This window comes from Poromitra crassiceps, assembly GCF_964638095.1.
Source record: "Poromitra crassiceps genome assembly, chromosome: 8".
Classification (NCBI taxonomy): domain Eukaryota; kingdom Metazoa; phylum Chordata; class Actinopteri; order Beryciformes; family Melamphaidae; genus Poromitra; species Poromitra crassiceps.
In genome coordinates, this window is record NC_139629.1 from 10,308,144 (window position 1) to 10,335,200 (window position 27,057).

Genomic DNA, 27,057 nt, shown 5'->3' on the forward strand with positions numbered 1-27,057 from the left:
AAATTACAGCTTTAGTTATTTCAGGGGTGCATACGCAGGACCCTGAGGCGTGCTGTAAAAACCACATAACGGCAGAGCAGCTGGGACTTAATTGTATGTCATTATTTTGTACTTTGTTTTACATGCAGTCCCAGGACTTTCTCCTCCCACACGGGGAAGGGGGGGTTCAAGTCCTCAGAATAGTAAAAAGGAGGCATAACTCACATCCTTTATGTCTGGCGACTTAAGACTTGCCCGGGGGTGGGAGGGCTTTTCAAGAGGCGGGATCACACATAACTCAAGGCATGATCATGAAATCACTTATAAAGTGATTATCATGATGAGGGATTATCTGGCATAATCATACTAATTGAAAATACCCTCGTCCTCTGTGAGTTGACCCACACTTATCGTGACAAAACATACCTCTGAGATGCCCTCGCCCCTGTCGGAACCTTGTAAATCATCATCATCATCATAACCATAATCATATAATAGACTCTTAATGGAGGGTCGAAAGGGGTGAAAAGGAATGAAAATAAATGAAATAAAAACATTTGGATGCAGATGAATGAGCTTTGTCATGGAGTTACAAAGTGAATCTGGCTCTGGATTGAGTAGGCATTGGGTTTACCAATCTAAACTTTAATAGTCATTGTATTTACCATATTTAACATTTATAAAATGTGTTCTAACAGAGGAAACAGTCACAAGATTAGACTTCTGTACAAAATGTAAGCGTTCCTTGTCATTGGAGTGGTTTGTCCATTTTGTTTTGTGCCAGACAGATAGGCTGCTGGATGGATTTGCCCCACTTTGAAATCTTGACAGCCGGTTGCATCACCCTGCACTGATATTTTTATCTTCATTTTTCTCGTGTGGGGGGAAAAAATACATTCAGCTGAAAAACAAGCCAAAAAAAAAGGGACAAAATTCAGAGATGCAGAGATTCAAAATGTAATATTGCTGACAGGTTGAATTAGTTTGATACAGTATGTGTGGATAATAGAACATCCAAATGGTGTCACACAGACAATGTCCTGGAGTTGGAACAGGTAGGCTGAAGAAAGAAGAGTTGTGGGCCAAGCAGTGGGGCAGAGGGTGTCCAACCTTTTCACATCAAGGACCCCTAAACTGACACAAATTAGACCACGGACCCCTACCTGATCTTGTCCCAGGGTCCGCCATCTGATAAGATCTTTGCTTTTAGATGTTTTCTTACAGAAGGCGTATGAAACCCATGACCAAAACAGTCATACATTCTGTTATTGTGTTACTTACGGATGGAATTATAGTGAAGATGAATTATTCTCCTTTTTTCTGGGGACCCCCTGGAACCCCCTCAAGGACGCCTGGGTGTCGCCCACTTTGAGAACCACTGGCATGAACGCTACATGTTGTCCCATCTGCTGCAGTACAGACGTGCCGCCCGGCACCCGCTGAGCCCCGTGGCAGCACCTGGCACAGACTGCATGCAGGTGTAAGATCAGCTCTGTGTCAGTGCTTCATCTGTTTCACACGCTGATACAGACCTCACTGTTACAGTGCAGCTGGGACACGGGGGTCTTGGGGGGTCCACATCGACTATGGGCTATTTGCCTGCCGTGCAAACAGAGCACTACACATTGATAATGTGGCCCTGTATTCATCTCAGCACACCAGGCCCCCCCGTGCGACACGTCTGAGGATAGCTACAATTATTGATGACAGAGGAGAAGATTGTTATGCATAGCCTGTACAGGATGCCATCAGAGAACCTTTTGAAAATGTCAAAGTGACACATGATTATGAATATTAAATAGCTATGTATAGCCCATGATTACTTGACAGGGAGGAAAGGGATTTGACAGGCAGATGATAGTGGAATCTCATTGTGGACTAAAGTGATGTATAGCAATATAATTGGTAACAGATTGCACCTATCAGATTAAGAGAAAAATTATGTATAAACAGTGATTTATAAACAAACATTATCCTGTAAAATGAAGTATTTTGTCTATTTTTTGTCTATTTTTTTGTATTTATTTTGTCTAGTATTATGTCCATCCATACAAATGGGGTGAATTAGCCTATACACACAGTGGATTGTCACAGAATAGTCAGAATTGTGGGATTTTAAGCAGGCTTGCTTTGAGTTGAGCACACAGACATTCTAGGTCAGATTGGAGTTTGAGTTGAATAACATTTCTGGTGAGGCAGAGTCTCATTGGTTGAGTTAGCCTAGCTGACCTTCAAGTTCAAGCTAGTCATACTATACTGTAGCTTTCAGCTAGATAGCTAGCTGCTGACCTTCAACATCATGAATGCCAAGGAGTTCCTTCTTTGCCATTCAAGTTTGCCAGTTAGCTAACCTGTGCCCAGGACAGATTAGCTAACCTGTGCCCAGGACAGGTACACTGTGATTGACTTTGCCCATTGAGGTCAACCAACTCAACCAATGAGACTATTTCTGCCGTAACCCTGTCTCTTATTGCTTATGTCGGCTTAAAGCAAATTTGAAATGCTGCGAAAAGGGTTTGTTGGTGGGAAACAATGGACTGAATAAGAATGAATCAGAATAAGATAACAACCATCTAGCCTGGTAAACCAGCCTGTCATGTGTGTCGTGACTCGTGAACCCACATTTCATTTCATTCTATGCGAGTTCAGGTGACCGGCTGGTTTACCAGGCTAACAACCATCCATGTCACAGGTTAAATGTAAACTAAAATACATGTTCATTAAGACCAAAATGACTTTGTGTGTCTTTTTGGACTTGAGTAAGAAGTCAATTATTTGGTCAAAATCAGTGAGTGAAAATAATGATGGAGATAATATTCACCATCCATATGGTGGATTTTTGTCACCTGGACAAAAGTTGTCTCTATTGATTTTCATCAGTATAACAGTTGATACGAATCTGTAGATTGTAAATGTACAGCAATTGCTACAATCATGACTGTTATTGTTATATAAACATCTTTTCTGTATAAATTAATTACTAAAAGTATTATTACAGAAGGTATATATTAATTGAACATAAACAACCATTGAAACATAACTTTCTAATTTTAAAGTTGGATTTTATGTACAAGTATAATGCTACTCTCTAACACCTTAACCACGAACCAGACAAAGTGTACCATGTGGAAGGATGTTGCTAGATCTTCTAAGCCACGGTAATATGATTCAGCCTAAATAATTCATTATTTCCGCCATATTTTTGGACTGATGTAATACAAATATGCTTTCCGATATACTCATAATATGTCTTTAAATAATTACTACTATAATTTACGATTTTGTAATGGCTTGATACGGTACACCGTGTTTTCTGAGAATTAAGAGGAATAGTTGGAGGAGGGAACAGACAGAAAATCAGAAAGATGATAAATAAATAAATCACATTTATGTCTCTATCTGTCTTTTTGGAGTATAAATTGGATCAAGATAACATGCGGTCCCCTGTCTTGTTCCCCTGTGGTGACCACATGTACCAAAAAACAATTGGTCCTGAAATCGCAAAGTGCCCGGCTTCTCGCTCGAAGCGGAACGATGCTGGGAGTTGGCTCCCACCCAGGCGAAAAAATATGTGGTGTCCAATTTGTGCCTATACTGTACGTACAAGTTGTCTGTTAGCAGCGCACGTTTTGGCGTTCGACTTTGGCTGTAGCTTTGCCCTGGTGACAGCAAAGGACGAGGAGACGGAGGCGCCCAGGGTCTGATGCGTCTCTGGGTGCGGGCGGCTGATCTCTCTTGTTGTCATTGGGACTTGGGCGTGATCGGTGGCTCTAGCAGGCGAAGTCCTCGAACACCCCGCGGTGCCCGGCGTGCTGCCCGGCGTGGTGGGGCTGCTGGTGGTTGGGCAGGAGGGTGTTGGCGTACGCCCCTTCTGGGTGACTCCTTGTCATGTCATTGGGTTCCTGTTGGAGACACGGAGCGAGGGATAATATGCAGCAAGCTTATTATTCCGAGATGATAATTTATGATCTCCGACAGGGTGAATCCAGAGTTATTCATTTATACTGTAGATTTAAGCAATATCACACGAGAGGGAGTGCTGTTGTACTGGATATCAGCACGGCTGTGATTCGGTCGTGAGCACGAGGCCGCTAACCTGACGCTGCCAGATGGTTTGTTTTCACATAACCGTCTGGGAACGAGTCGCTATGGGAAACCGTTTCTAAGGGCAGGCACTTTCAAAAAAATACCTGGCAGGTGATTGGATGAACCATCCGTCTATCACGGGCTCGCTTCTCGCTGGCGTCACACCTAAAGCCCGCCCATAGCTACCTCAGAGGATGCTGATTGGTGCGAACCACTGGTGGTTCGGATTCAAACCAATAGATTGGAGCGTGGCAAGATGGATTTGTCAAGTGATCGTGATCTCGTGTGAATCCAGCAGCCTCGTGACGTTACGAGGCTGCTGAAGATAATCACAGCCGTGCTGATATGATGTATAGGTTACACAGAATGGTGTATCCAGTGAGTGTAGTTCTGCAGACGACACCTTGTTAGCGGTGAAAGACCATTCATCCCTGCAGTCTATTTTTGAACAGGCCACTCTTAGGCAAGCCAATAGAATAGTCTCTGACCCCTCCCATGTCTTACATGCTGAGTATGAGTTACTGCCCTCTGGGAGGAGGTTCAGAGTCCCACGCTGCAGGCTAAACAGATTTAAAAAATATTTTATTTTTCCGATTTCAGTTAAACTTTTAAATAGAGCCAGATAAATGGCTGTACAATTATCGAATATCGATATCTAGACATGAAACTGAGCAGCACCTAAATACAACTGTCAATATGCATACATGGGAATTGAGAGAGAGGGGGGAGTGGGGAGGGGAATGATTGGATGTATGTATGTATGAATAATATAACACTCTGTATGACACAAGAAAAGAATAGTAATAATGTATCAGATGCTCTGTATACCATGCTGAAGAACAATAAAAAATAAAAATAAAAAATAAACTGAGCAGCACAATTATCGATATACATCGATATTAAGTCATGTAACTCGACTATGAAAGCATCGCAGTGGGGTGAGATACAGTAGCTCCTAAACTTGCCGAGTTGCCCGACTTATTCCGTTGTGTGTCTAATGTGTCTTGACGGTATTTTTGATCGAGCTTCCCTGACTGTGGCTTTGCAAGACATTTCATTGTGCAGATACCCTTTTTCTTTATACATATATATGTTTTACTTGTTGTTTTATTAACATGTGTTTGTATGTGTATGTTATGTTCTTATGGCTGCAGTGTGGGTGTTAGCCCAAGACAAATCTCCCACCCATGGGACAATAAAGTGAATCTTGAATCTTGAATTGTTGATGAGAGAGGTCAGAGGAGAATGGCCAGACTGGATGGAGCTGACAGAAAGGCTTCAGTAACTCAGATAACCTCCTTACTATTGTGGAGAGCAGAAAAGCATCTCAGAATGCAATACGTCAAACCTGGATGAGGATGTCACTTTGGTAGTCGGGTGACACTGAGCTGAAAGCTGATACCTACCCAGTATAATTAAGGTGCTCCTAATAAAGTGCTCAGTCAGTGTAGATTGCCTTTTTGAAGTCTAAAGACTGGCCTCCATTTACTGCAATTGAATTGTTTGGAAGGGAAGCTTCTCCAGCAGCGAGCCGGTTGTATTGGCATGAATTAAAAATTTTGGGTGAACCCTTTAATCAGAATTCAACAAAAGCAACTGGACTTCTTGACTGCGAAGCGACTAGATGTGAAACAGTGAAATATCAGACCTGCCTTCAGAACTGAATATTCAACAAAGCTGTGCAAGGACTGTCTTTGTGATAGCGTGCTGGGCCGGCGCAAGCAAGCAGCCTTTTCTGGGATCAGGCGATTGTTCAAACAGGCAAACTCGAGTGAAGAATTTCATTCCCAAGAATGGACTGCGACAGTATTCTTCTAACACATAATGCTCACTTTAGTGTCAGAGCTTTAGCAAGCTTACAGTGAGTATTATGTGTTCTTGGGAGTCTTCCTACAGCGTGGAATTCTTCACTCTGTGTGTGAAATAACTAGTCATAACAGCCAACACATGCTCCAGGGGTGGATTTGCTTTGTATCATTTTTAAGACTAAGGGGCAACATTACACACTTTTTTAGAGTGGAGAAATGTAACAATTATTAAATTTGCTCTGGATAATTCCCCTGTAGTCTCTTATTCCAGTTCCAGCGCTGTGGGGGGAATGCTGTGCACACGGGGTGAATATGGCTGCGCGGTAGGGGTGTCAAAATGAATCGTTTAATCGATGCATCGCGATGCGGATGCGTGTGAATCGAATCGAATCGTTGACAGATGAATCGTTGAATCGTTTGTTTAAATTTCTGTTGACATTCAGATTTTAAAGCACTTCCTAAGTGAAAAAGGGAATTGATATTTATCTGACTGCTTGTATTAATTGATGAAAAAGTAGCCATGTGCAGTAATAATATAGAAAATTGAGGATTTGATACTTTGAGCTGTATCGAGATGCATCGTGATGCATCGTGGAATCGAATCGAATTGAATCATGAGGCCAGTGAAGATTCACAGCCCTACTGTGCGGTAGTGGCCATTTGCCACAGTGTTTACCTTGGCTTTGATTTCCTGTAGCCCCACAGTGGCCACAGTGCTGGTCTCCTGCTTGGTCTTCTTGTCCTCCTTCTGCGGCCTCAGCAGACGCTGGAGGCGCTGCTTGATCACCTGGTTCATACAGCAGCAGGGCAGAGAGAGAGAGCACATATGAAGAGTCAAGAGAGTTCAAAAGTTCATTCATCAACGCAGCAATTCCCAAACCTAAAATGCTGTGACCCAATTTGAAAACTGAAAAATTTCCAGGGCCCACCCAACCCTTTAATCACAACTCGGATGATTGACAGATGAGACTAAGATGATAGAGCATGTGAATGTTGGCATACAGCAATGCAGTGGAAATTAATAATCCATCCATATACAGAAATTGGGGCAAAAAATACCCAAAAGCCAGATTGCATTGCCTGTGATCTGTTGTTCTGTCAATTTATGCTGCCTTTCATGGAAAATGAAACCGTATCTGTACAGGGGAGACTCGTGGGTACCTATCGAACCCATTTTCATTCTGATATGATGAGGTGAGAGGTCAAGGGACCCCATTGAAAAGTTTTTCCCTCAACAAAATTTAGCCTAACTTTGGAGGGTTATTTAACCTCCTTCCTGACAAGCTAGCATGAATGGTTGGTACCAATGGATGCCTACGGTCATCTAGTTTCATATGATACCAGAAACATCAAGCCCACTACAGCATTTGATTTGTATCACTAAGAAATCGAGAGATTAACAGGAGAAAATCGGGGAGAGTTGGCAATACCTGCAGTACCTTCACGGCCCAGCAGGCCTCACACTTTGGGAATCACTGCACTACTGAATCTGCGGTGTAGCCCCTCGCTCTGATTTTGCTTTACATGCGTACATGTTTGGCAGTCAGCCGGGCAGCTGGCTGGTGAGCTCAAACAATTTAGAGCTGAGACAGTTCATTACATGACCAGTAGTGTGTCCTCAGTACAGCCCGTAGCGGATATTAATTTCTCCGGGCTGCAATTTCAAATGGAAGACTCGTAATAATTGATACATGGACACTGCCAGTCCATAGATTTGAAGATGATACTAGGAAGAACAGAACACTGGCAGGTCAGTCGTTGGAAATCACACTGAATAAATTCCTCACATTACAGAATCAGCTTTGCCAATATTGTCGAAGGGGGAACAAAAGCAATGAAACCACTAGAGCGTTTAAAAAGAAGAAGGTGACTTTGGGTACTCGCTGAAAGCTGACAAATCCAGCAGAGAAAGCAGCTGGACAGCTGGACAATGGCGCCTGTTATGTCTGCATGTTTGTGTGGTGTGATATTAGCTGTGTGACGTCTGTTGGCCCGCGATGCCGTAGTGATAGACTGTGGGTGGAAAGACAGACGCAGTACCTCGTAGATGTAATCCAGTATTTCTAAGATTGTCAGGATGCTGGCTCCAATGAATAAGCCCATCTGGCCGCCGATGTCACCTGAATAGGAAGAGGAGAAACAAAATGGCGACAGGACACTCCGTCAAGGTTTTTGATTGAGGCTAGTTGCTGTTAAGTCGATGATGGGGAGGGTGTGCAGCTACTATCATGCCTCACGTTAGGGCTGGGCGATATGGAGCAAAAATCACATCTTGATATTTTTAGGCTGAGTGAAAAACCAGGAAAAGACAACACTTTGCCCATAATGATATTTCGATATCCAAAATCCAGGAGGATATCTGGTCTCATATCACAATATCAATATAATATCGATATATTGCCCAGCTCTACCTCACATTATATACCAACAGGTCTATTGAATTACGTTGGACATAATGAGGAAGAATTACAGTAAAGCTTACCTAATAACCCGGCGACGTCGTACGCTTTCTTTTGCTCGATTGTTTCGTAGTTTAGAGCTTCGAAGAAGATATCTAAAACCAGGAAGTTGTCTCTGGAATGCAAGAAGGTGTTACGAATTAAAAATGACTACTCTCTGAAAATAACGTGAACATATTTCTTTCTCATTTCAATCTAGGGTGATTCCACAAAACACATAGTAGATGATATCACTTTTATGTGCACCATAACTCATCATGATAGGACTGTCATGCCTCCAGCAATTAACATAGATCATGCTAACGATTGTGAGATTACGGCCTTGAGGGTTTAACTGGGATGAGCGAGAGTGAATATTGGCTGCATGCTCAGGTACTGCCCTGCCAATCATCTGCCCAGATTTAGGAAGTGTGGTGCCTGGTGAGGCGTCATGAACTCATCAGTTTAGGTGGGTTTCCCTTGCACTACATCCCTGCTTATGAGGCATTACAAGGCGTTGGAAGCAAGCAAAATTATAAGTGCATTAGATTCATCACCATAATCTGAATATTAGCAAATATTCCATTAGACATCTCACAACTCATAATAATACTCATAATATGTTACAATAAATATGATTTTCAGATGTGATCAAGATTTTTAAATCGGATATACCGGAAATGCTCATAGTGACCTCGTGTCATGATGCCTCACAATGCATTTGCTCCTACCAGAGACTTTCTAAATACACAGCCATCTTTTTATTTGTGGAATACAGTTTACCACCTTTTTTTAGGCTAAAACGATAAGATGAAAGCACAGTAATCATAACGTAAGGAATGGGCCAACATATCAAAAATCAGTAGCCTATATTGCGATACAAAAATATGACAATATGAATCGTGGAGAAGAGAAATTAATCGTGATATTAGTTCCATGTTATGCCATCGCTAGAAAGATTTGTGGCTCAGAAACAAATGTATCGTCATTGTATTGAATCGTGAACCTCATATCACGTATCAAATCGTATCGTGATATAAGCATGTCGTCCGATTCCTAATAGTAACTATCAAACTGATGAAGTTATAGGAGGATAGGGTCTTTTAAGGTTGGGGGAAGGGAAGGGGGGAAGCACACACACACACACACACACGCACGCACGCACGCACGCACGCACGCACACACACACACACACACACACACACACACACACACACACACACACACACACACACACACACACACAAATTGATGCTTGATGATTTCTGAAATACTATTGCTTTTTTGCTTTCTGTCGGTGGTTGTTTGCCTCGTGGTGATCGTGGACCGGAGGATGTAGCTTTACTGTCCTTTTCGTTTAGCACCACATCACTGCTCATGAGCGCCCCTCCTACTGTATGTGATGTCTGGTGGAATGTTCCCTTCATACCTGATGTAGTCCTCCGACTTGTCGTACTTCCTGGAGAGGTAGCGAGCCGAGCCCTTGCTGGGGATTTTGACCATGGAGAGCTCTTTCCCGTAGCGGGTCAGATTACAGGGCGTCTCGCATGGGCAGGTGTCCCCGCTGTTCTTCTGTAGCAACGCTGCAAAACAACATGTGAGGTGACATCGCACTCAGTGAGACACTCTGAATCTAGAGGGGAAAAGGTATGGAGTACAGACCAAACACATTGTAGCCTAAGCTATAGCCTGAAGGCAGTACTACACAGTGGGATAAACCCTGGTCATAAATACAGACCTCTTGATCTAAGCCTGGCCACTGGTCGACCAGGTTTTTATCAATTTATTTAATTGTTACCAGGACAGCGTGTGGCTAGTATCGTTTTCACCTTGTGAGTCTGTGTGTGTGTGTGTGTGTGTGTGTGTGTGTGTGTGTGTGTGTGTGTGTGTGTGTGTGTGTGTGTGTGTGTGTGTGTGTGTGTGTGTGATCACCATGACAAAATGTGGTCCTGGAGACACCTATTGTAGCGGGAACTACCACAGATGCCGTTTTGAGTACATGCTATGTTTAATATGTCTGTCTCCCTACATCACCCCCCTCCAACCCCCACCCCCCCTGCAGAGCAAGGGCACAACCCACCTACATCAGCCCCCTCCAACCCCCCCCCCCCCTCCCTGCAGAGCAAGGGCACAACCCCCCTACATCACCCCCCGCCAACCCCCACCCCCCCTGCACTTCACACCACTGGCCCACGTTCGTTTTAAGTCACGGCTGGTGTGATCCCATCACAACATGCTCTCTAGTTCATTGTATTTTTAAATGTATTTACTTTAACTATCCTTATTGTCTAAACCAATGTTTTGTTTCCTATATTATGTCAAATTATGCACTTAAGAGGCTTTGATCAGATCCTCTTTAAAGTCCTCTTTGTGTCTAAGGAAGTTGGTAGAAAAGCTTTTATGTTTCAGGCTCCCTCTGATTGGAATAGGTTACCTTTAATATCCCTTCTCTATCATCATTTCGCTTATTTCAAAATGTTTTTGTTTTCTCACCTTCAAACTGATTGCCAATATTTTCAATGACACCGCTACTGTTCCTTATTTCCTTTATTATAGATTGATACTTATTACTTTCTTTATTGACTGTCTAGTCCAGGGATACTCAACTTGCTTTGCCCGGGGGCCACTTTTGTGAAATGATCGGAGGCCAGGGGCCAGTTAATAAACAAACAATATACATTTTTCTGTAGCAGATTGTAGGTTTTTGGGGTGTCAGCCGGAGTTTAGTCTGACCATGTTGTGCACACCGGATAGTTAGGTAGGTTAAGTTAGTTAGGTTAAGTACATACTAACATACATAAGTGCCTGGATAGCGAGCAGACGGCGGTATTTGACAATTTAGCTGGAGCTCAGTCAAACTTTATTTCATATTAGTTTTTATTGTGAATTAGATTCTAATTCACAATGATAACTAACGTGAAATTATTAGAAAATGGTCGGGGGGCCATTCTGTACGCTGTCGCGGGCCGCATCTGGCCCCCGGGCCACAAGTTGAGTATCACTGGTCTAGTCTATAAAGAGGTTGTTACTCTCTTCTTCCGTTATTTAGTGTTGTTTGTTTGTTTTTGTTTGTTTTGTTTTGTCATTGTTGTGTTATTATCTCTTGTATTGTTCTCTCTTCCATTTGTTTTGTGAGTATTTGTTTGGGACCCCATCGAAAATGAGATGATACATCTCAAGGGGTTTTATCCCCATTATAATAAAATGTCCTTCTATCGATGCAGGTGAGTTTAGACTCTACTCCCCCCCCCCCCCCCCCCCCCCCCCCCCCACTCCCCCCACCCCCCCCCCCCCCCTCCATTCAGTGTTTCCCAGAATTGTATAGCCCGCCACACCTATTCAATGGTATGGGAACTCTGGGATACAACAATTGAACAATTATAAGAAATAAATCCCCAAAGGAAATACATTTTATTGCCGGTTTTATAAACTCTTTCTGTAGCTGTGGTCACGAAAATACATCTACATCATATCAGGGGTGGATGATTTGAGTGGCCGATATCTGATCTAAATAGACCAATATCGGCACAATATATTGGCAAACCGATATATCGGTCTAATCCTATTATTTAATGGAATTATTATGTAATTTTGCAATTAGGAGAGGTTTAAGAGGATACATAGGTGCTACTGAGGGCCATGCAAAAGGGACTTTGACTTGCAGTACACACATACACATAACAAGCATCCAGGCACAAATTGTTTGCTAATGTGAATGTTAATAAATACACATTCACAATCCCAGCACTAAAAACAATGCATGGTAAATAGCTTTTTCCAATCTCGCTATTCAAATTCTAATCCCATTCAAGTAAAATAACAGAGGGAAAACACTGATAAGAGCAATTAAAAATCTGATGATTTATGTGTTGTATAACTCTTATAATTAGGTTATTTGTATGCAGGAGCAGGACAGCATCTATTCTTAGTCTGATGGGGGGTTAGGGGGGGACACCTTTATAATATAAATCTATGAATTATATTTTAACTTATTACCTTTCAACAAAGGGCGAATCCATTCACACAGTTTGAATCAGGAATACGTCACATATGAATATGGACCATTCTTGTAAGATATATCTAAGATTTCACTCAGTTGCCCATTAAATGGGTTTTGGAATTCACTGAAGAGCGACATAATTAAATTTCTGGCTTATTTGGCTTGCTTGGAGATCATAATTGTACTTGTACGTCTCCCATCAGCCTAATAAACCGTCTCTTTTACTGCCACCATAATGCCTTTGAAAGCAAGGCACCTTTGTACAGTCATAATGGCTGTGGGGAAGGAGAGGGAGGTGAGAGTCTAGGGTGGTAGAGGGGGTGGGTGGGGGGGGGGGTGTACATATGCAGTAATGGGAGTATCAGTTTGTTATTAAAAGTTCCACGGTGGCAACAGTGTAGCTATAGACATCAAGCTCCAAATTGACTCAACCGCAATGAGGAAAACTCATTTAAAAATATCTATAAAGCTTACCTCTAGGTATTCTATTACAGAGAGTGGGGGGATATTGTGGGGGGGGGGGGCATATTTCCTGAACATATTTACTGATTGTGTTTCCATTTCCCTTTGGGGGGGAATCTATTGTATAACGAGAGAAAAAAGAAAAAAAGTGAAGGAAGACCGTCTCTTACCGAGTGCGTTTTCAACACAGCTGATTTCATTGGGGGCGCAGATATTGTCGGTTCCTGGAGAAACAAGGGCACAGAATGAGTCTGATCAATCAGAACACAAAATGATGGGCGACCTGTGTCTGCGGAAGCGCCGCGCATCATTCATCTGTAAATGAAAGGCAGGCGAGGAGAGGCGAGGAGAGGAGAGGAGAGGAGAGGAGAGGAGAGGAGAGGAGAGGAGAGGGGAGGAGAGGGAGAGGAGAGGAGAGGAGAGGAGAGGAGAGGAGAGGAGAGGAGAGGAGAGGAGAGGAGAGGGGAGAGGAGAGGAGAGGAGAGGAGAGGAGAGGAGAGGAGAGGAGAGGAGAGGAGAGGAGAGGAGAGGGGAGAGGAGAGGAGAGGGGGCGTCCGCCTTGGACGCCTCCTCGGCCTCGGGTTGCGTGGGGAAATGGAGCATGCATGCTCCACCCCCTCAACACCCCCGAGGCATATTTAGAAAGTCTTTAAAAAACAATCAATGGTTCACTCTCTGCTGGACAAACACATGGCTCGGGCCCCTAATGACAAGTATTCATCAGCGGCACAATTAATTGTCAGAGGTGTGTGAAAATGTTCGTTTTGGCGCCGGGGTCTCCCTTTTCCATTTGCCTCAAGAAATGTTCATTAACAGACTCAGATTGAAGCGGAGTCAAGATCTGAGACGGTGATTGTCAACCATCAAGGGCCCCTAATTTAGTCCACTTTGGGGCCACAGACCTCCCATTTGATTTGTCCATTTTGTCTGTGTTTTCCATGACTATCTCTAATGAAGAAGAACCTCAGCATGAATGAAATTGACATACTGTTAAATGAACTTGAACAAAGTAAACATGTGGTTTTCCAGAGCGTCAGTACAGGAAAATTAAAACCCCAGGAATGGCAAAACATTTGTGATATAATTCATCAAAGGCCCTCCTAAAGCCAGGGAATGTGGGGGATAACTTATGCTGTTAATGCAGTGTTGTCTGCGTGTTCCCTTACGCAAAACAACTATAATATTTTATACATTTTACATTAATAGGCTACTAAATAAATATCACGACAAATCTATAATTCTCTATGGGAATACTAGGCTACAGAAGAGGAAAAATAGGCTACCATTAGATAAGGCCATAATAGCATTAGACACTCTTAAGTCCCAATCAGAGTATTATAGGAATATGATAGGATTATAGTGATTCGTCATCGTTAGGCCACGGGCGGAGAAATACAAAAGAAATGGAATTCTCCGGTACACAGATAGTTGAAAGCATAGGCCCCTATACTATACCTGCCATAATTGGCAATATGGCCATGTTGTGTTCAGCAGACGATGTTGCCCTGAACAGTGACTTGCGATTCATAAAAGTGACAGGAAGACTGAGATTGAAGTCCTACTATCAGAAATAAGTCACCCAAAGCCGATCCAGTGTGGGGCTCGCCTAAGCCTATCCAGACCGGTGTGTGGGGCTCGCCTAAGCCTATCCAGACCGGTGTGTGGGGCTCACCTAAGCCTATCCAGACCGGTGTGTGGGGCTCACCTAAGCCTATCCAGACCGGTGTGTGGGGCTCACCTAAGCCTATCCAGACCGGTGTGTGGGGCTCACCTAAGCCTATCCAGACCGGTGTGTGGGGCTCACCTAAGCCTATCCAGACCGGTGTGTGGGGCTCGCCTAAGCCTATCCAGACCGGTGTGTGGGGCTCGCCTAAGCCTATCCAGACCGGTGTGTGGGGCTCGCCTAAGCCTATCCAGACCGGTGTGTGGGGCTCGCCTAAGCCTATCCAGACCGGTGTGTGGGGCTCGCATAAGTCCAGGCTCCAGACTGAGACAAATGGAAAAGCAGCACTCTTGGCAATCTGAAACGGCTCAGCAGCGCGTCATCCATCTCATCAAATAGATCTGTGTGATCTCTAAAACATAACAGAGACTCCGCCCACACTGTTTGATTGGTAGGTGATGTGTAGGAAGAGGCTCCAAGGGGTTGATTGATTCAACTTGGGAAGAGTCACTTGAGTTATAATGAAAACTAGAACATTTGTGCGCTTCACATTCTGCGCGCAATTCTAGTTTATTTTCAAATGTGTGTGTGTGTGTGTGTGTGTGTGTGTGTGTGTGTGTGTGTCTGTCTGTGTGTGTGTGTGTGTGTGTGTGTGTGTGTGTGTGTGTCTGGTTTGTCTGTGGTTTGTGTGTGTGGGTGCGTGTGCACGCGCGTGTCTGGGTGTGGTGTGTGTGTATGTATGTATGTGTGTGGGGTGTGTGCATGCGCGCGCGTACAGTACGTGTCTGATTGTGGTGTGGTGTGGTCTGTGTGTGTGTGTGTGTGTGTGTTTCGCTCAGCAGGTAAGGATTTATGACATCACTGATGATGTCACAATGTCCATGACATGATCTGTAGACATAGGAGGACAGCGGGGGACAGAGGAGGACACAGGTACTGTCAGTGTTGAGGTGGCTTGTGTGTTCATACCGGGCATGTGCACCATCCTGCAGCGACACTGGCGCCGCACCTCCTGCGTCTCACAGAGCAGGCGGCAGGCGCTGATGCTGTACGTGTCGTAGCCCGGGAACTTCTCCTGGCTGCTGGAGCGGCAGTTCCCCCAGGGCTGGGGCAGGTAGGTCAGCTAAGCACACAAGAGAGATTGATTAGACCCCAGTCTGAGGCGCCGCGCGGAGCGGGGGTGAACGGTGGCAGGTGAACAGTAAGAGCCCTACCCTCTGCTCCTGACATGAAACGAAGGTCTGGAAGCCCGGGGAGACGCCGAAGCCCAGCTGGTGGATGTAGGGAGGCTCGTCCTGGCTGTGGATCTGCACTCGGATGCCGGCCTCCAGGGACGTCTCGTCTTCGGGATGAAACGGGGAGCGGTGAGCGCGCAGAGTTGTAAGAGAGGGAGAGGGAGAAGGAGAAAGAGTACAAAAGGATTTGAGGCGGGCGCTCTCATCTGACAGCTCGGGGTCAGTTTGAAGCTAATTGCAAACAATGTTCCAGTCATGTTTGAAAAATAAAACCGGCGGAGATGAATATCTTCGGAGCGTCTACCCCCGTCGCGCAGATCTGTTTTGTTCAGGGATCGCTTGTTTTAAATCACCTGATATTGTAGGGATGTAATGGAAAAAGACATCATGTACAGTATATGATCCAGGGGAAAGGGACAGGGGTTATTGTTGATTTGAAAGCTTAGAAGGGAACGCTCACGCTGGAACATGGGGTAGGACGGCGTTGGACAAATAGGTTTGTGGCTTACTTGTCTCTCTCCAGATGGGAAGATACTCATCTTGCTGGATATCCAACATGATCTCCAGTCCGTTCCCCATCCCGCCCTGCTTGCTCTTCCTGGATGTCGTCTTGTTGCCATTGAAAGTGTAGCATTTCCCATATTTGGTGTAAACCTATAGGGGAGAGGGAAGATAGATGAGTATCAGGAACGTCACAATAAACATGGCGATGTCCATCCGTGGCCGTGACAAGCTCACACTAGCGGCGCATCGAAATGAAGTTGGAGATATGGAGCGGAAAATAAACAAGCTGGAGTTACTAAATATCTGCTACAAACATCTGCTGGGGGAGAATAACATGGAATAACATTGCCCCCGCCCCTCCCCCCAAAAATGGGAATCAAACGTCAAACTGCATATTAACTCAAAATCAACGTCATTTTAGAGAATTTCAAAGTTAAAGTCCCACATTTGTACCTTGAAATGGCTTAATTTCTGAAACTGGAGGTGCTGTAAAGACACAATATTGCTCCATGAGTTCTGACAATGACAATAACCCTAACCCTGAATACACACTAACTCAAAATCAACCACTTTTACTCTATAATTTTAGAGGATTTCAAAGTTAAAGTCCCACATTTTTAAATTGAAATTACTTTAAATCTGAAACTTGGACTGCTTTAAAAACACAATGGTCCACAAGTTCAGTTTTTACGTGGAGCCATCATGCTTACCGTCATGCATCGTCCCCGCCCCCGTCCCCCCCCCCCCAAGGCCCATTCTGAGCCAGGAAAAAACCCTGGTGTGTGTGTGTGTGTGTGTGTGTGTGTGTGTGTGTGTGTGTGTGTGTGTGTGTGTGTGTGTGTGTGTGCACACGTGCGTGTGTGTGTGTGTGTGAGGGTAAGGGTAAGGGAGGGGTTCCTCAGTTGATTTAAAGTATAGTTTATTGTCAGCACGAGCATGAAATGAGTAGCCTGTATACACGGGCAACAGCGGCCACACAGCACCCCTCCACATGCCACTCCCACAGAGATATCATCACATGGCATAAGAGATTCTTTCATCTTCCTTCAAAAGACAACAGAGAGCCAGAGCTAGCCTAGTGCATCAGCACATATCAGAGCCGCTGTCTCTAAAGACGCATCACATCTTAAACCATTCCATCTGCTGCCGATTTCCCAGGTTAAAACAGACAAAAACAGTGCGAGATCATTTCACCAGTTTTGAGAATTTTCTTAAATCGTATGTGATTATCTTGATCCTGGTGGAGCACTCTGCTTTATTTCAGGATTCTGACTTGCTTTGAGAAAATTACTGAAACAAGTGAAGCATGCATTGGTGACTAAATGCAATGATTTGACCCTCCCCAAACAGGATGTTAAGACTGAAAATGATGCTAAATGACTTGTTAGGCTGGACCTTTTCTGCAGCGTAGAAGCAAACAGACACATCAGTCTATTGGATGCATTTCAAACAAACATCAAGTGCAGGAGCTCCGTTATGAAAATATCAAAGCGTGTGGAAATCCCATGGTGGGAGAGGTCAACCGACAAGCTGCCGCAGAGCCGACTGTAGACGTGTCATTAAACAGACTTTTGTAACAGCGACGTCTGACTCCGATATTGGCTTGATCCCCCTAATGAGCGCTGTGATGTCTAAATAAGGGACGCTGGTGGAACAGCACAAGCTCTCATTTACTAGGGACCGCGGGGTGTGTGCTCGTCTCCGACGGGCCGCGGAACAAATCAAAGCTGCATAGGTGGAGTAATTCTCCGCAACAGCGGGCTGTTTGGCAATATCCACAACAGTAATTAGGGCCAGAAATGAGTAGCTGTTTACCGAGGCATCATGTTTAGCAAGACAGATGTATTTTATGCAATATCTTGTATTGAGGCCTTTGATCTCTGTGTGTGTGTGTGTGTGTGTGTGTGTGTGTTGTGTGTGTGTGTGTGTGTGTGTGTGTGTGTGTGTGTGTGTGTGTGTGTGTGTGTGTGTGTGTGTGTGTGTGTGTGTGTGTGTGCGCACATGTGTTTATGTGTGTGCTCTTGAATGCATTTCCTATGATTTCCTATGATAACCTTCAAAGCAAACCAGACTCGGTGAAGGATTTTGGAGCTAGCTTGAAGAAATGCAGACCTCAGCCCAGCCTCGGATTAGGGGTCTTGAGGGGGAAAACTGGTTAGCTCTGTGTTAGCCGCATCGCATATTTTGCAAATGACAGTGGCTTCAGAGTGGCAAGTGAGGAGGGTGGTGATGGGTGGGGTGGGGTGGGGTAGGGGTGCTGACGGTGGGGGTGGGGCTGGTGATGGGTGGGGTAGGGGTGGTGATAGGTGGGGTGGGGGTGGTGATGGGTGGGGTAGGGGTGGTGACGGTTGGGGTAGGGGTGGTGATGGGTGGGTTCAAGTATTCACAGTGAGACTTCTGACTGACATGTGACTTCTGACTGACATGTGCTATTAGGCTGAGTCGGGTTAATCTGTCCTCGGCTGGTGCGGCGCAGTTGAGGAGGTAAGCCGCACCTATCATTGATCCCCCGCTTCCCCCCCCACGCCCTTCCACTGACACACTTAAGCTTGGGCAGGCAGGCACGCTCCATCTGATCCAGCAGGCAGCAGAGGTAACGGAGGATTCAACTTTGGAATTGCTCAGCTCCTCCCAACACCCCACCCCCCCCCACCAACACCCCCCCCCCCCCTCCGGCAGTGGGGTTTTGCTGTAAGAAAAAAAAAACGTGGGGCTCCGGAGCGGATGCTGAGGCGCTCACAAATGTTGTCCCCCCCGGAGACCGGAGCAAAGTTTTCCCATCATCTCACCCAGGAAATGGTTGTTGGCAGAGCTTCCACTGATTCATTTCTCAGCCCCGCCCCCCTGCCTCTCTCTGCCTCTGAGTCTGCATCTGCGTGATGTGATTGATGGGAACATTTTTTCTCTTGTTACATCTTGCACCAAATTTAGCGAAGGTACGGGACCGACTTTGGCAATTCCCCGAGCGCGTGTTGACAAGCTGCGAGAGAGAGAGAGCAGCGAGCGTGGGGCACTTACAAACCAAATGAACGGAGGTACTGTATTCCTCAGAGTACAGTAAGTCCAGATGTATACAAGAGCTAATTACTGCCGGAGCATTGTTCACTTTGGTGTCTACAAACAATGTCATTCCACTGCCGTTTCTACGGTAACACAGCATTTGAGCAGCTGCCAGGGCGTAACCACTTCATTGTAGTAACTTTAGTTGATATAACTTTAGTCTAAACACATTGGCACTAATAGTATGCACACATTAACATGGCGGCCTTATCTACTGTATCGCAGCGACGTGCTTTGGAACGACGCCAGGCTACACGTCATTTGCATAGCCTATATCTCACCTTTTATAACTCAAGTGGGTTTAATGTCACACCATTAAGGATCTTGGCAGTGTTTTTTCTTCCAAAGTACCTTGTTTCATTCCCTTCTCTGTTCATTTGAAATACATTAAGAGACCAACCCCATAGCGTATAACACAGCACCCCTGGTGGGGCAAACCCTTAAATACCCTCATTACGTCTGTCATCTGAGAGGTCCCTGGTGCTTTTTCCCCTTTTAAACAACCTGCAGGAATCACTTGATCTCTGATGTATTTGCAGACACGAGGCTGCGTGTCACCGGCTACCGCTAGCTCTCTGAGTACAGGAAGGCGGATTTGAATTCATTGGCAGAGGGTGGTAGAAACCGCAGAGCACACTGATTGGCAGAGGGTGGTAGAAACCGCAGAGCACACTGATTTGGCAGAGGGTGGTAGAAACGGCTGAGTAGTGGTAGAAACCGCTGAGTATACGATTGGCAGAGGGTGGTAGAAACCGCTGAGTATACGATTGGCAGAGGGTGGTAGAAACCGCTGAGTACACTGATTGGCAGAGGGTGGTAGAAACCGCTGCAGCACACTGATTGGCAGAGGGTGGTAGAAACCGCTGAGTACACTGATTGGCAGAGGGTGGTAGAAACCACTGCAGCACACTGATTGGCAGAGGGTGGTAGAAACCACTGCAGCACACTGATTGGCAGAGGGTGGTAGAAACCGCTGAGTACACTGATTGGCAGAGGGTGGTAGAAACCACTGCAGCACACTGATTGGCAGAGGGTGGTAGAAACCACTGCAGCACACTGATTGGCAGAGGGTGGTAGAAACCACTGCAGCACACTGATTGGCAGTTGAAAATCATTAAAACCGGCTCACGTGGGTCGAGACAGGATGCTCTTTAATTGAATGGCTTCATTACAGCCCGCTAGGAGGGAAGCAAAAAATCACAAGGTGACATCGACTGATTGAATATTGACATAATTCAGAACTTTTTTTCTCCAGCTCTTACTGGTATGCCGCTGTTCGCACAGGATGCTATGTGCTGCCAGGCAGCACTGAGCCCACTAAACAGGTTCCAGTCAAAAGGCAACCCAGTCGCCAGAGTAAAACGCTGGCATTTGAACAGTGTGTGAACAGCAGGGATATATTATGTATACTCTCAACGTCAATTTGAAACCAAATGGCAGTTAATTTGAAAACCTCGCTGCCTTTCCAATGTGAAACACAAATAAAATAAAACAACTTTGGTTATGTTTAGGCCAGGGGCGGTTTTAGCATCAGAGCTTTGGGTGGGCTCAGCCCACCCAAAGCTCTGATGCTAAAACCGCTGAACCCGCTGAACCCCTAGGGGGGTCCGGGGGCATGCCCCCCGGAAGAAAATTTTGTACAGTTTCAAGTAAAAATGGATCAAACTGGCGCACTTTGAGATCAAAATGAAGAGACTAGATCTATGAAGAACTACACACATCAATATCTTCTTTACCGTTCTGTGGTTTTACAGCGATGAAAAAATTATTGTTTCCCTATATATACTATATATATTCTGCATACAGGTTCTATATGGTAGAATTATGCTTGCATAAATAATACCAAAATCACTTCAGGGGAGTTTCAAGTAAAGTAACATTTTGCTTTGTAGGCAAAACAAAAGTAAAATTATATAAAAAGGGAACTTCCTAACTTATTGGCTGGAATAATATTCCGACAAGATAATAATATACTGTAAGCACTAAAGCAGGAGTTTGCAGTCAACTAGTTGAAATTAATATGTGGCAGTATTTGTGGGGGTCAAAATCTATGTAGGGTGTACCACCACAAATAGATCAGTGTATGGGAAACACTGACTATTAAATTGTGTGACTAGAAAGACACCAATAAATCTGAGAAAATGTACTTTAATTTTGAACAACAGCACTACAACGGTGGCATTACAAATGGTATTATGAAATTATTGTGGGAAAAAACAAGATCTGACTGGTTGGAAGTTGGTAGGCTACCACCACCACAGCGTGCAAAAATAGGGAAAGAAGGAAAGAAAAGGGAATAGCATGCCATGCACGCATGTTAAGCTATCATCATCATCACATCAGACAGGCTGTGTAAAGGAGCCACTTGCGATTCTGAAGGGCTTAATTTCATTCAGATAACAAGGGACCCGTTTGAAAATATGTTTGTCACTTATGCCCATATGTTTCTCAAAAAACATTGCATCCATTTACACCCACTTTACTGCAAGCTAGCATGACATGGCTGGCTGGTGCCATGGTAGCCTACCTACCTTCCTCCAGTCCACGTTTGTCTGGCAGGCACAGCCACAAGTTCTTTTGTTTAGCCTACGAAACAACGTTACGCGCTAATTTGCATATCAATATGCGCTAATTAAGTAACTACTAACGACTCTGCTCAATGCTCACCTCACAGTTTCATTGATCATGAGTGGGGAGAACGATTGTGTGGACTGTGGAGGACCAGTTCGCTGCTGTACTGTGTGTGACCTGTGTGAAGTGATGTGGGATTAGGCAGATAGATGGAGGAGGGAGCGCCTGCGCAGCCGCGGTTCTAGAAACTTTTCGGGTGGGCTGAACCCCCCTAAATGTTTGTCTCAGCCCACCCTAAGAACATAGAGGGGGGGGTGGGGAAACATGCACACAGCGCATTGAGTGTAGTCAGAAACTGCTACTAATGACCACCATGGATTTGGAGAGGGGAAAAAAAAAAAAAATTTGCCTCTATTTTTTTGGGTGGGCTGAGACTATTTTTGGGTGGGCTAAAGCCCACCCAAAAACGGCCTAGAACCGCCCCTGGTTTAGGCAAGTAAAATGACTTTGTTAAGGTTAGGATTATGGTTTGGGTTTGGCTAAATAACAGAAATGTTAAATGTGACTCACAGTTGAAATGCAGAGTTTTGGAAACGCTGTGAGCATGACTGGGGATCGAACACGGCTCTCCGGTGTGAAAGGTAAGTGTTTATGTGTTTATGCCCTCCTCCATCCACCCCGACCACAACACCCTTACTGTGCTCTTTCAACAGCAGACTCTATAACGTGTATAACGTTGATATTCAGCTGTCTACAAACGTGATATCAATGCATTTTGCTTCAGAAATGTTCATATTCTACAAACAATGCCGGCATTCTATTCTGGCGAGTGGCGTCAGGCTGGAAAATGTTGGATGCCACTGAGGCTACATCCACATGTGACTCATATCTAATGTGTCATCATCAGTGTGATAAGCATGAGCCACATTTTTTCCAGTTGTGATCTGGATCACATGTGGTGCAAAAAGCTATTATGTAACCTACATGTGACTTGTGTTTGAACGCTTAAATCAGAATTTGCTGCCTTGGCAATAAATTAGACTTGTGTCCTTAATCTGTGACAGTTTTGGTGCCATGGCAGCAGCAAGGAGAACAACAACACACAACACTGGACTGAAAGCCAAAGAGTCAACTTGATTTGGAATTTGGGGAGAGATGCATCAGTTCCGAGGCAGTACAACAACACAGGTGTCATCTTTTGTTATTGTCTTTTCGACATCACTGTCACTTCATATTGGTATCAAATAGATAGAGCAACATACAGCACCAGAAGAATAGATATCAACAGAAAAACATCGGCTGATCAAGTCTTTCTTTCGTGCATAAAGGGATTTTTGCTCCATTCATTCATTTGAAGTCTGAAGCTTGGGTGCTTTAAAAACACAATGCTCCATAATTTCAGTCTTTACGCAGACCAATCATGCTTACTGAAATTCTGAAGAGCCCCCCCCCCCACACACACACACACAATCAATCAATCAATCAATCAATCAATCAATCAATCAATCAATCAATCAATCAATCAGCTATTGGCTAATCAGCCTGTTATTAGTGGAGGTAATGTCAGAGAGACGTCAGTCCCCCTTGGGTCAGTGCTTCACACTTGAGATGTGTTGAGAGGAGAACAGTTGGGCTGATGCAGAGACAGAGGAGCCTAAACAGAGACAGCAGATTGGAATGTGAGGCACGGCGAGCTTTGAAGCTAATTAACCTCCATCTATCTCAATGCCTTCCTCTAAACCTGACTCTGCCTCTAGCATTCAACACATTCCATTCATTCTGTATCAATTCCAAACTATTCACTTCAGTTGTACTCTACTGAAGAATCTAAAATACAAGTTTTGACTTGTTTTTTTGGTCACTGCAGAATTCCATTTGTGTTATTTCATAGTTTTGATGTCTTTACTATTATTCTATTAATATAGAGAATCTTTAGTTAAAATTGGCTAAGTGGGTGGCGGTGTTTGTGGCAGCGGTGTGCGTCTGTCACGATTGTGACGTCATCAGTGATGTCATCAGTGATCCCCCTTGAGCAATTGTGATGTCATCAGTGATGTCACTTGAGCAATTGTGATGTCATCAGTGATGTAATAATAAGTGGGGTGAGTAGAAGTAGGGAGAAGAGGACAAGTGGCGCATCATCTCCAGAGTAAGTGGTGGGAACAGAGCAATAAAGTAAGAGAGTGGCGTCAGCAGGGAGGTCCAAAATGCGTGACTCAGTAGCCAATGAATAGCCAGGAAGGGGTCTCGCGCTACGTTTGAATGCTAAAATAAAGCTGATAATATACAATTTGATGTCCGACCTTTTCAAAGTACATCACAAACTGTCCATTTTTCTGCAACTCGACAGCGCTGCTTAATCCAGAACCTTACTTCCGGGAACTCGAGAGTAAAAAACTGGTCCATTGGAGTGAATGGAGATGTCGCGCCTCTTCTATATATACGGCTCTAGGTGAGAGTATAGGGAGAAGTGGACAAGTGGCGCATCATCTCCAGAGCCTCCACCCTAGGAATCGATTCCGACTAGTAGTAAAAAAGAAAAGAAAAATGTGTCCAAAAATGTATAGTGTGTACTTCCTTATATAGTACCGTATGAAATGTAAATGAGTGCCTGCAATAACAATTGTGAATTTATCTTATCAACAAATGATACAAATAGACACAAAGGAGAAGTAGGCCCACTGTAAAGATGCAGCTTGAAGATGGATAAGTTACGTTTACAATGAGGTTTTAGAAGGTATGAATATGTGTATTAAGCATGTGTTTGCACTTAAAGAAAAAACAGCAAGCATGCTCAGCAGATCTTCAATAGACTAATTAAGGTAATAGAAAATTGAATCTATTCTGATTGAATTTTTACACACAAAACAACTGTGTTCATGATCAAAATCTGCATGCACACAAAAAATGACAATAGTACACCTTGTACTCGACAGTATCCCCATACATAAAAAATGAGGGACATGAATATGAACCTGGAGTGTAGGAGTTCTGCCTCTCACCTCTCTCCTGCCTTTGCTGCTCTCCTCCTGCTTTTCTCCTACAAAAGCAGAGTGAAGCACCAGCACAGTGTGTGTGTGTGTGTGTGTGTGTGTGTGTGTGTGTGTGTGTGTGTGTGTGTGCATGTGTGTGTGTGTGTGTGTGTGTGTGTGTGAAGCACCAGCACAGTGCACTCAGTAAACCTCTCTCTCTCTCTCTCTCTCTCTCTCTCTCTCTCTCTCTCTCTTCAAATGATAGCATTGCTATATTTCACCTCTTTTTATTCACCCTCTCTCTCTAATGGAACGGTAAGAGATGCTCTTGAGCAGCTGGAGATGGAAAGGCTCTCTCTCTCGCACAATGCAGAAGTCAATGGAGCAGCACTCAGAGCAGGAAGGCTTCCTTCTGTGTCATGGCCGACGGCCCATAAAGACGCTGCTCTACAAATGTTTAGAGACACTCGATGGCCATGGAACTCTTGGTGAACTGGGGCCTTGAAACGCCGGATAACTGGAACCGCTGTGGCACCTGGAAAGCTGGGAACTGTTGCAGAAGGTTTGCAGTGAAATGAAACGACAAACAACTAACAGAGGGCTAGCAGAGCCAACTCTTATAGGACCTGAACGTGACATCACATTGCGTTATGACATCATCAGTGAGATATGACATCGTTAAACCTCAGACCAAACAGCCCATATTAATATCATATCCAGCTATGGCTGCCATGTCATCATCCGTCTCATTGACATTAAAATGCGTCAACCCGCTTGGTGATTTTCACGTCTACATACAAGTCAAAGTACATTATTAGCCAGTCTAGATAGCTGAGGTATGGCCGATGTCAACGTGAGCGGAGTACAGTGCCGAGCGTGTTAACGAGGCTCTCCAGATGTGCCCGCTGCAGCGCACTCTCCCCCCGCTCACTTCAATTTGCTCACGGTTCTGATCATATTCTGGTTGCTAGAAGTTGATAGAGGCAAGGAAGGAGGAATCTGCCCTGGGCACTGCACTAGCAAAAAAGTCCCGCCTTAGGCATTTGTCGAACTGTCGACTTTGTTTTTCCTGCAGCCATTTCGATATTCGGGTTTAATTAAGGTACTCCTGTCATTAACATAGACTTTCATTTGCTAAGCTCTCAATCTCTCCCCGCTCTCTCACTCTCTCACCTAACTCCCAAGTGCTATTGCTCCCCACACGACTGCCACGGAAAAATGCACCGTCACAGTTCCCTGGCCAACCTTTTATTTAGTATTCATCATAACCCAGACACCTGCGCTGTTGTGTTTTTTCCTGCTCTCGCGACGGGAACTCTGGGGAAATGGTATCTGCTGGAAGAAAGCCACGTGTACGAAACTTCCACAGAGGGAAAAGCGCCATCTACTATCTGCGGACATGAATCATTGGTATAAAATATTGCGTCCGTCCCCTCGAGGGGGGAATGAAGGAGATACAGACACACATGAATATAGGCTGCTTTCACTCGTTATGTGACAGCTCATTCAAAACTGAGCACATAACTGTATCTAAATATCCAAACCATTACAAGCATCTCAGGAACTGCTATGCGGCGCAAGCATCAGTTTACGACATGATAATAAAGAACTGTTGATCTCCATATGTCATAATATGGCATATCTGGGACTGTATTCCCAATGACATGCAACCCCTCCTTTATTCACAAGGTGGTGCAATAAGTGCAACATACTGTATGAGGCTCACCCAAACCTCCTGTTTATGGAACAATATTTACGCCTGGGCGGTGTAACATTTATGAACACGGAGACTCGTATTTCTCCGCGCTACATAAATCATCCGAGTAAACAAGTGCTGCTTAGTGATTTTGCTCGAGCGGAAGAACTTGTGTGGAGTCAAGAGCAGATCTCACAGTCCATTAGACTAAGCTGGATCTCAAACGAGAGCCCAAGAGGTTTTGGCGGGCAGACAGACATGCTAGTTCAGACCACACACCTAAAGCAATCCGGCCTCGAATCATCATGGCACCTCAAAAAAGAAAAGATGTTAATGCCGGGACTGGACAAAGGAGCAACATCCCGATCAGGAATTGAAATCTTTAGACGATTGATCGGCTCATCAACTGCCTGTGATTGAAGGCGCAATAAGGAAGCTGTTCACTGCCCCGTAGCACAAACTGACCATACTGTATCAGTGGGGGATTGATACTGTATCAGTGGGGGATTGATAAGCCCGGTGATTAATACCAATGACTCAACCATCACTCGGTCAGGTGCTGAGAATCCTGGCTCCCACAACT

At 44.7% G+C, this 27,057-nt stretch overlaps 1 protein-coding gene across 1 annotated transcript in view; it reads right to left on the reverse strand.

Moving 5' to 3' along the window:
- Positions 1–3,749: 3,749 nt before the first annotated feature.
- asic4a (acid-sensing (proton-gated) ion channel family member 4a) overlaps positions 3,750–27,057 on the reverse strand; it is a gene marked incomplete at its 3' end in the record, with an annotated part of 110,355 nt that continues 87,047 nt past the window's right edge. The window contains exons 2-10 of the mRNA XM_083641519.1: positions 16,181–16,325; positions 15,651–15,778; positions 15,406–15,559; positions 12,944–12,997; positions 9,741–9,894; positions 8,356–8,447; positions 7,914–7,993; positions 6,550–6,660; positions 3,750–3,881 (exon numbers count right to left, since the gene is read on the reverse strand). Of these exons, the coding sequence (XP_083497645.1) occupies positions 3,750–3,881; positions 6,550–6,660; positions 7,914–7,993; positions 8,356–8,447; positions 9,741–9,894; positions 12,944–12,997; positions 15,406–15,559; positions 15,651–15,778; positions 16,181–16,325 (1,050 nt within the window). The remainder of the gene's footprint in view (positions 3,882–6,549; positions 6,661–7,913; positions 7,994–8,355; positions 8,448–9,740; positions 9,895–12,943; positions 12,998–15,405; positions 15,560–15,650; positions 15,779–16,180; positions 16,326–27,057) is intronic.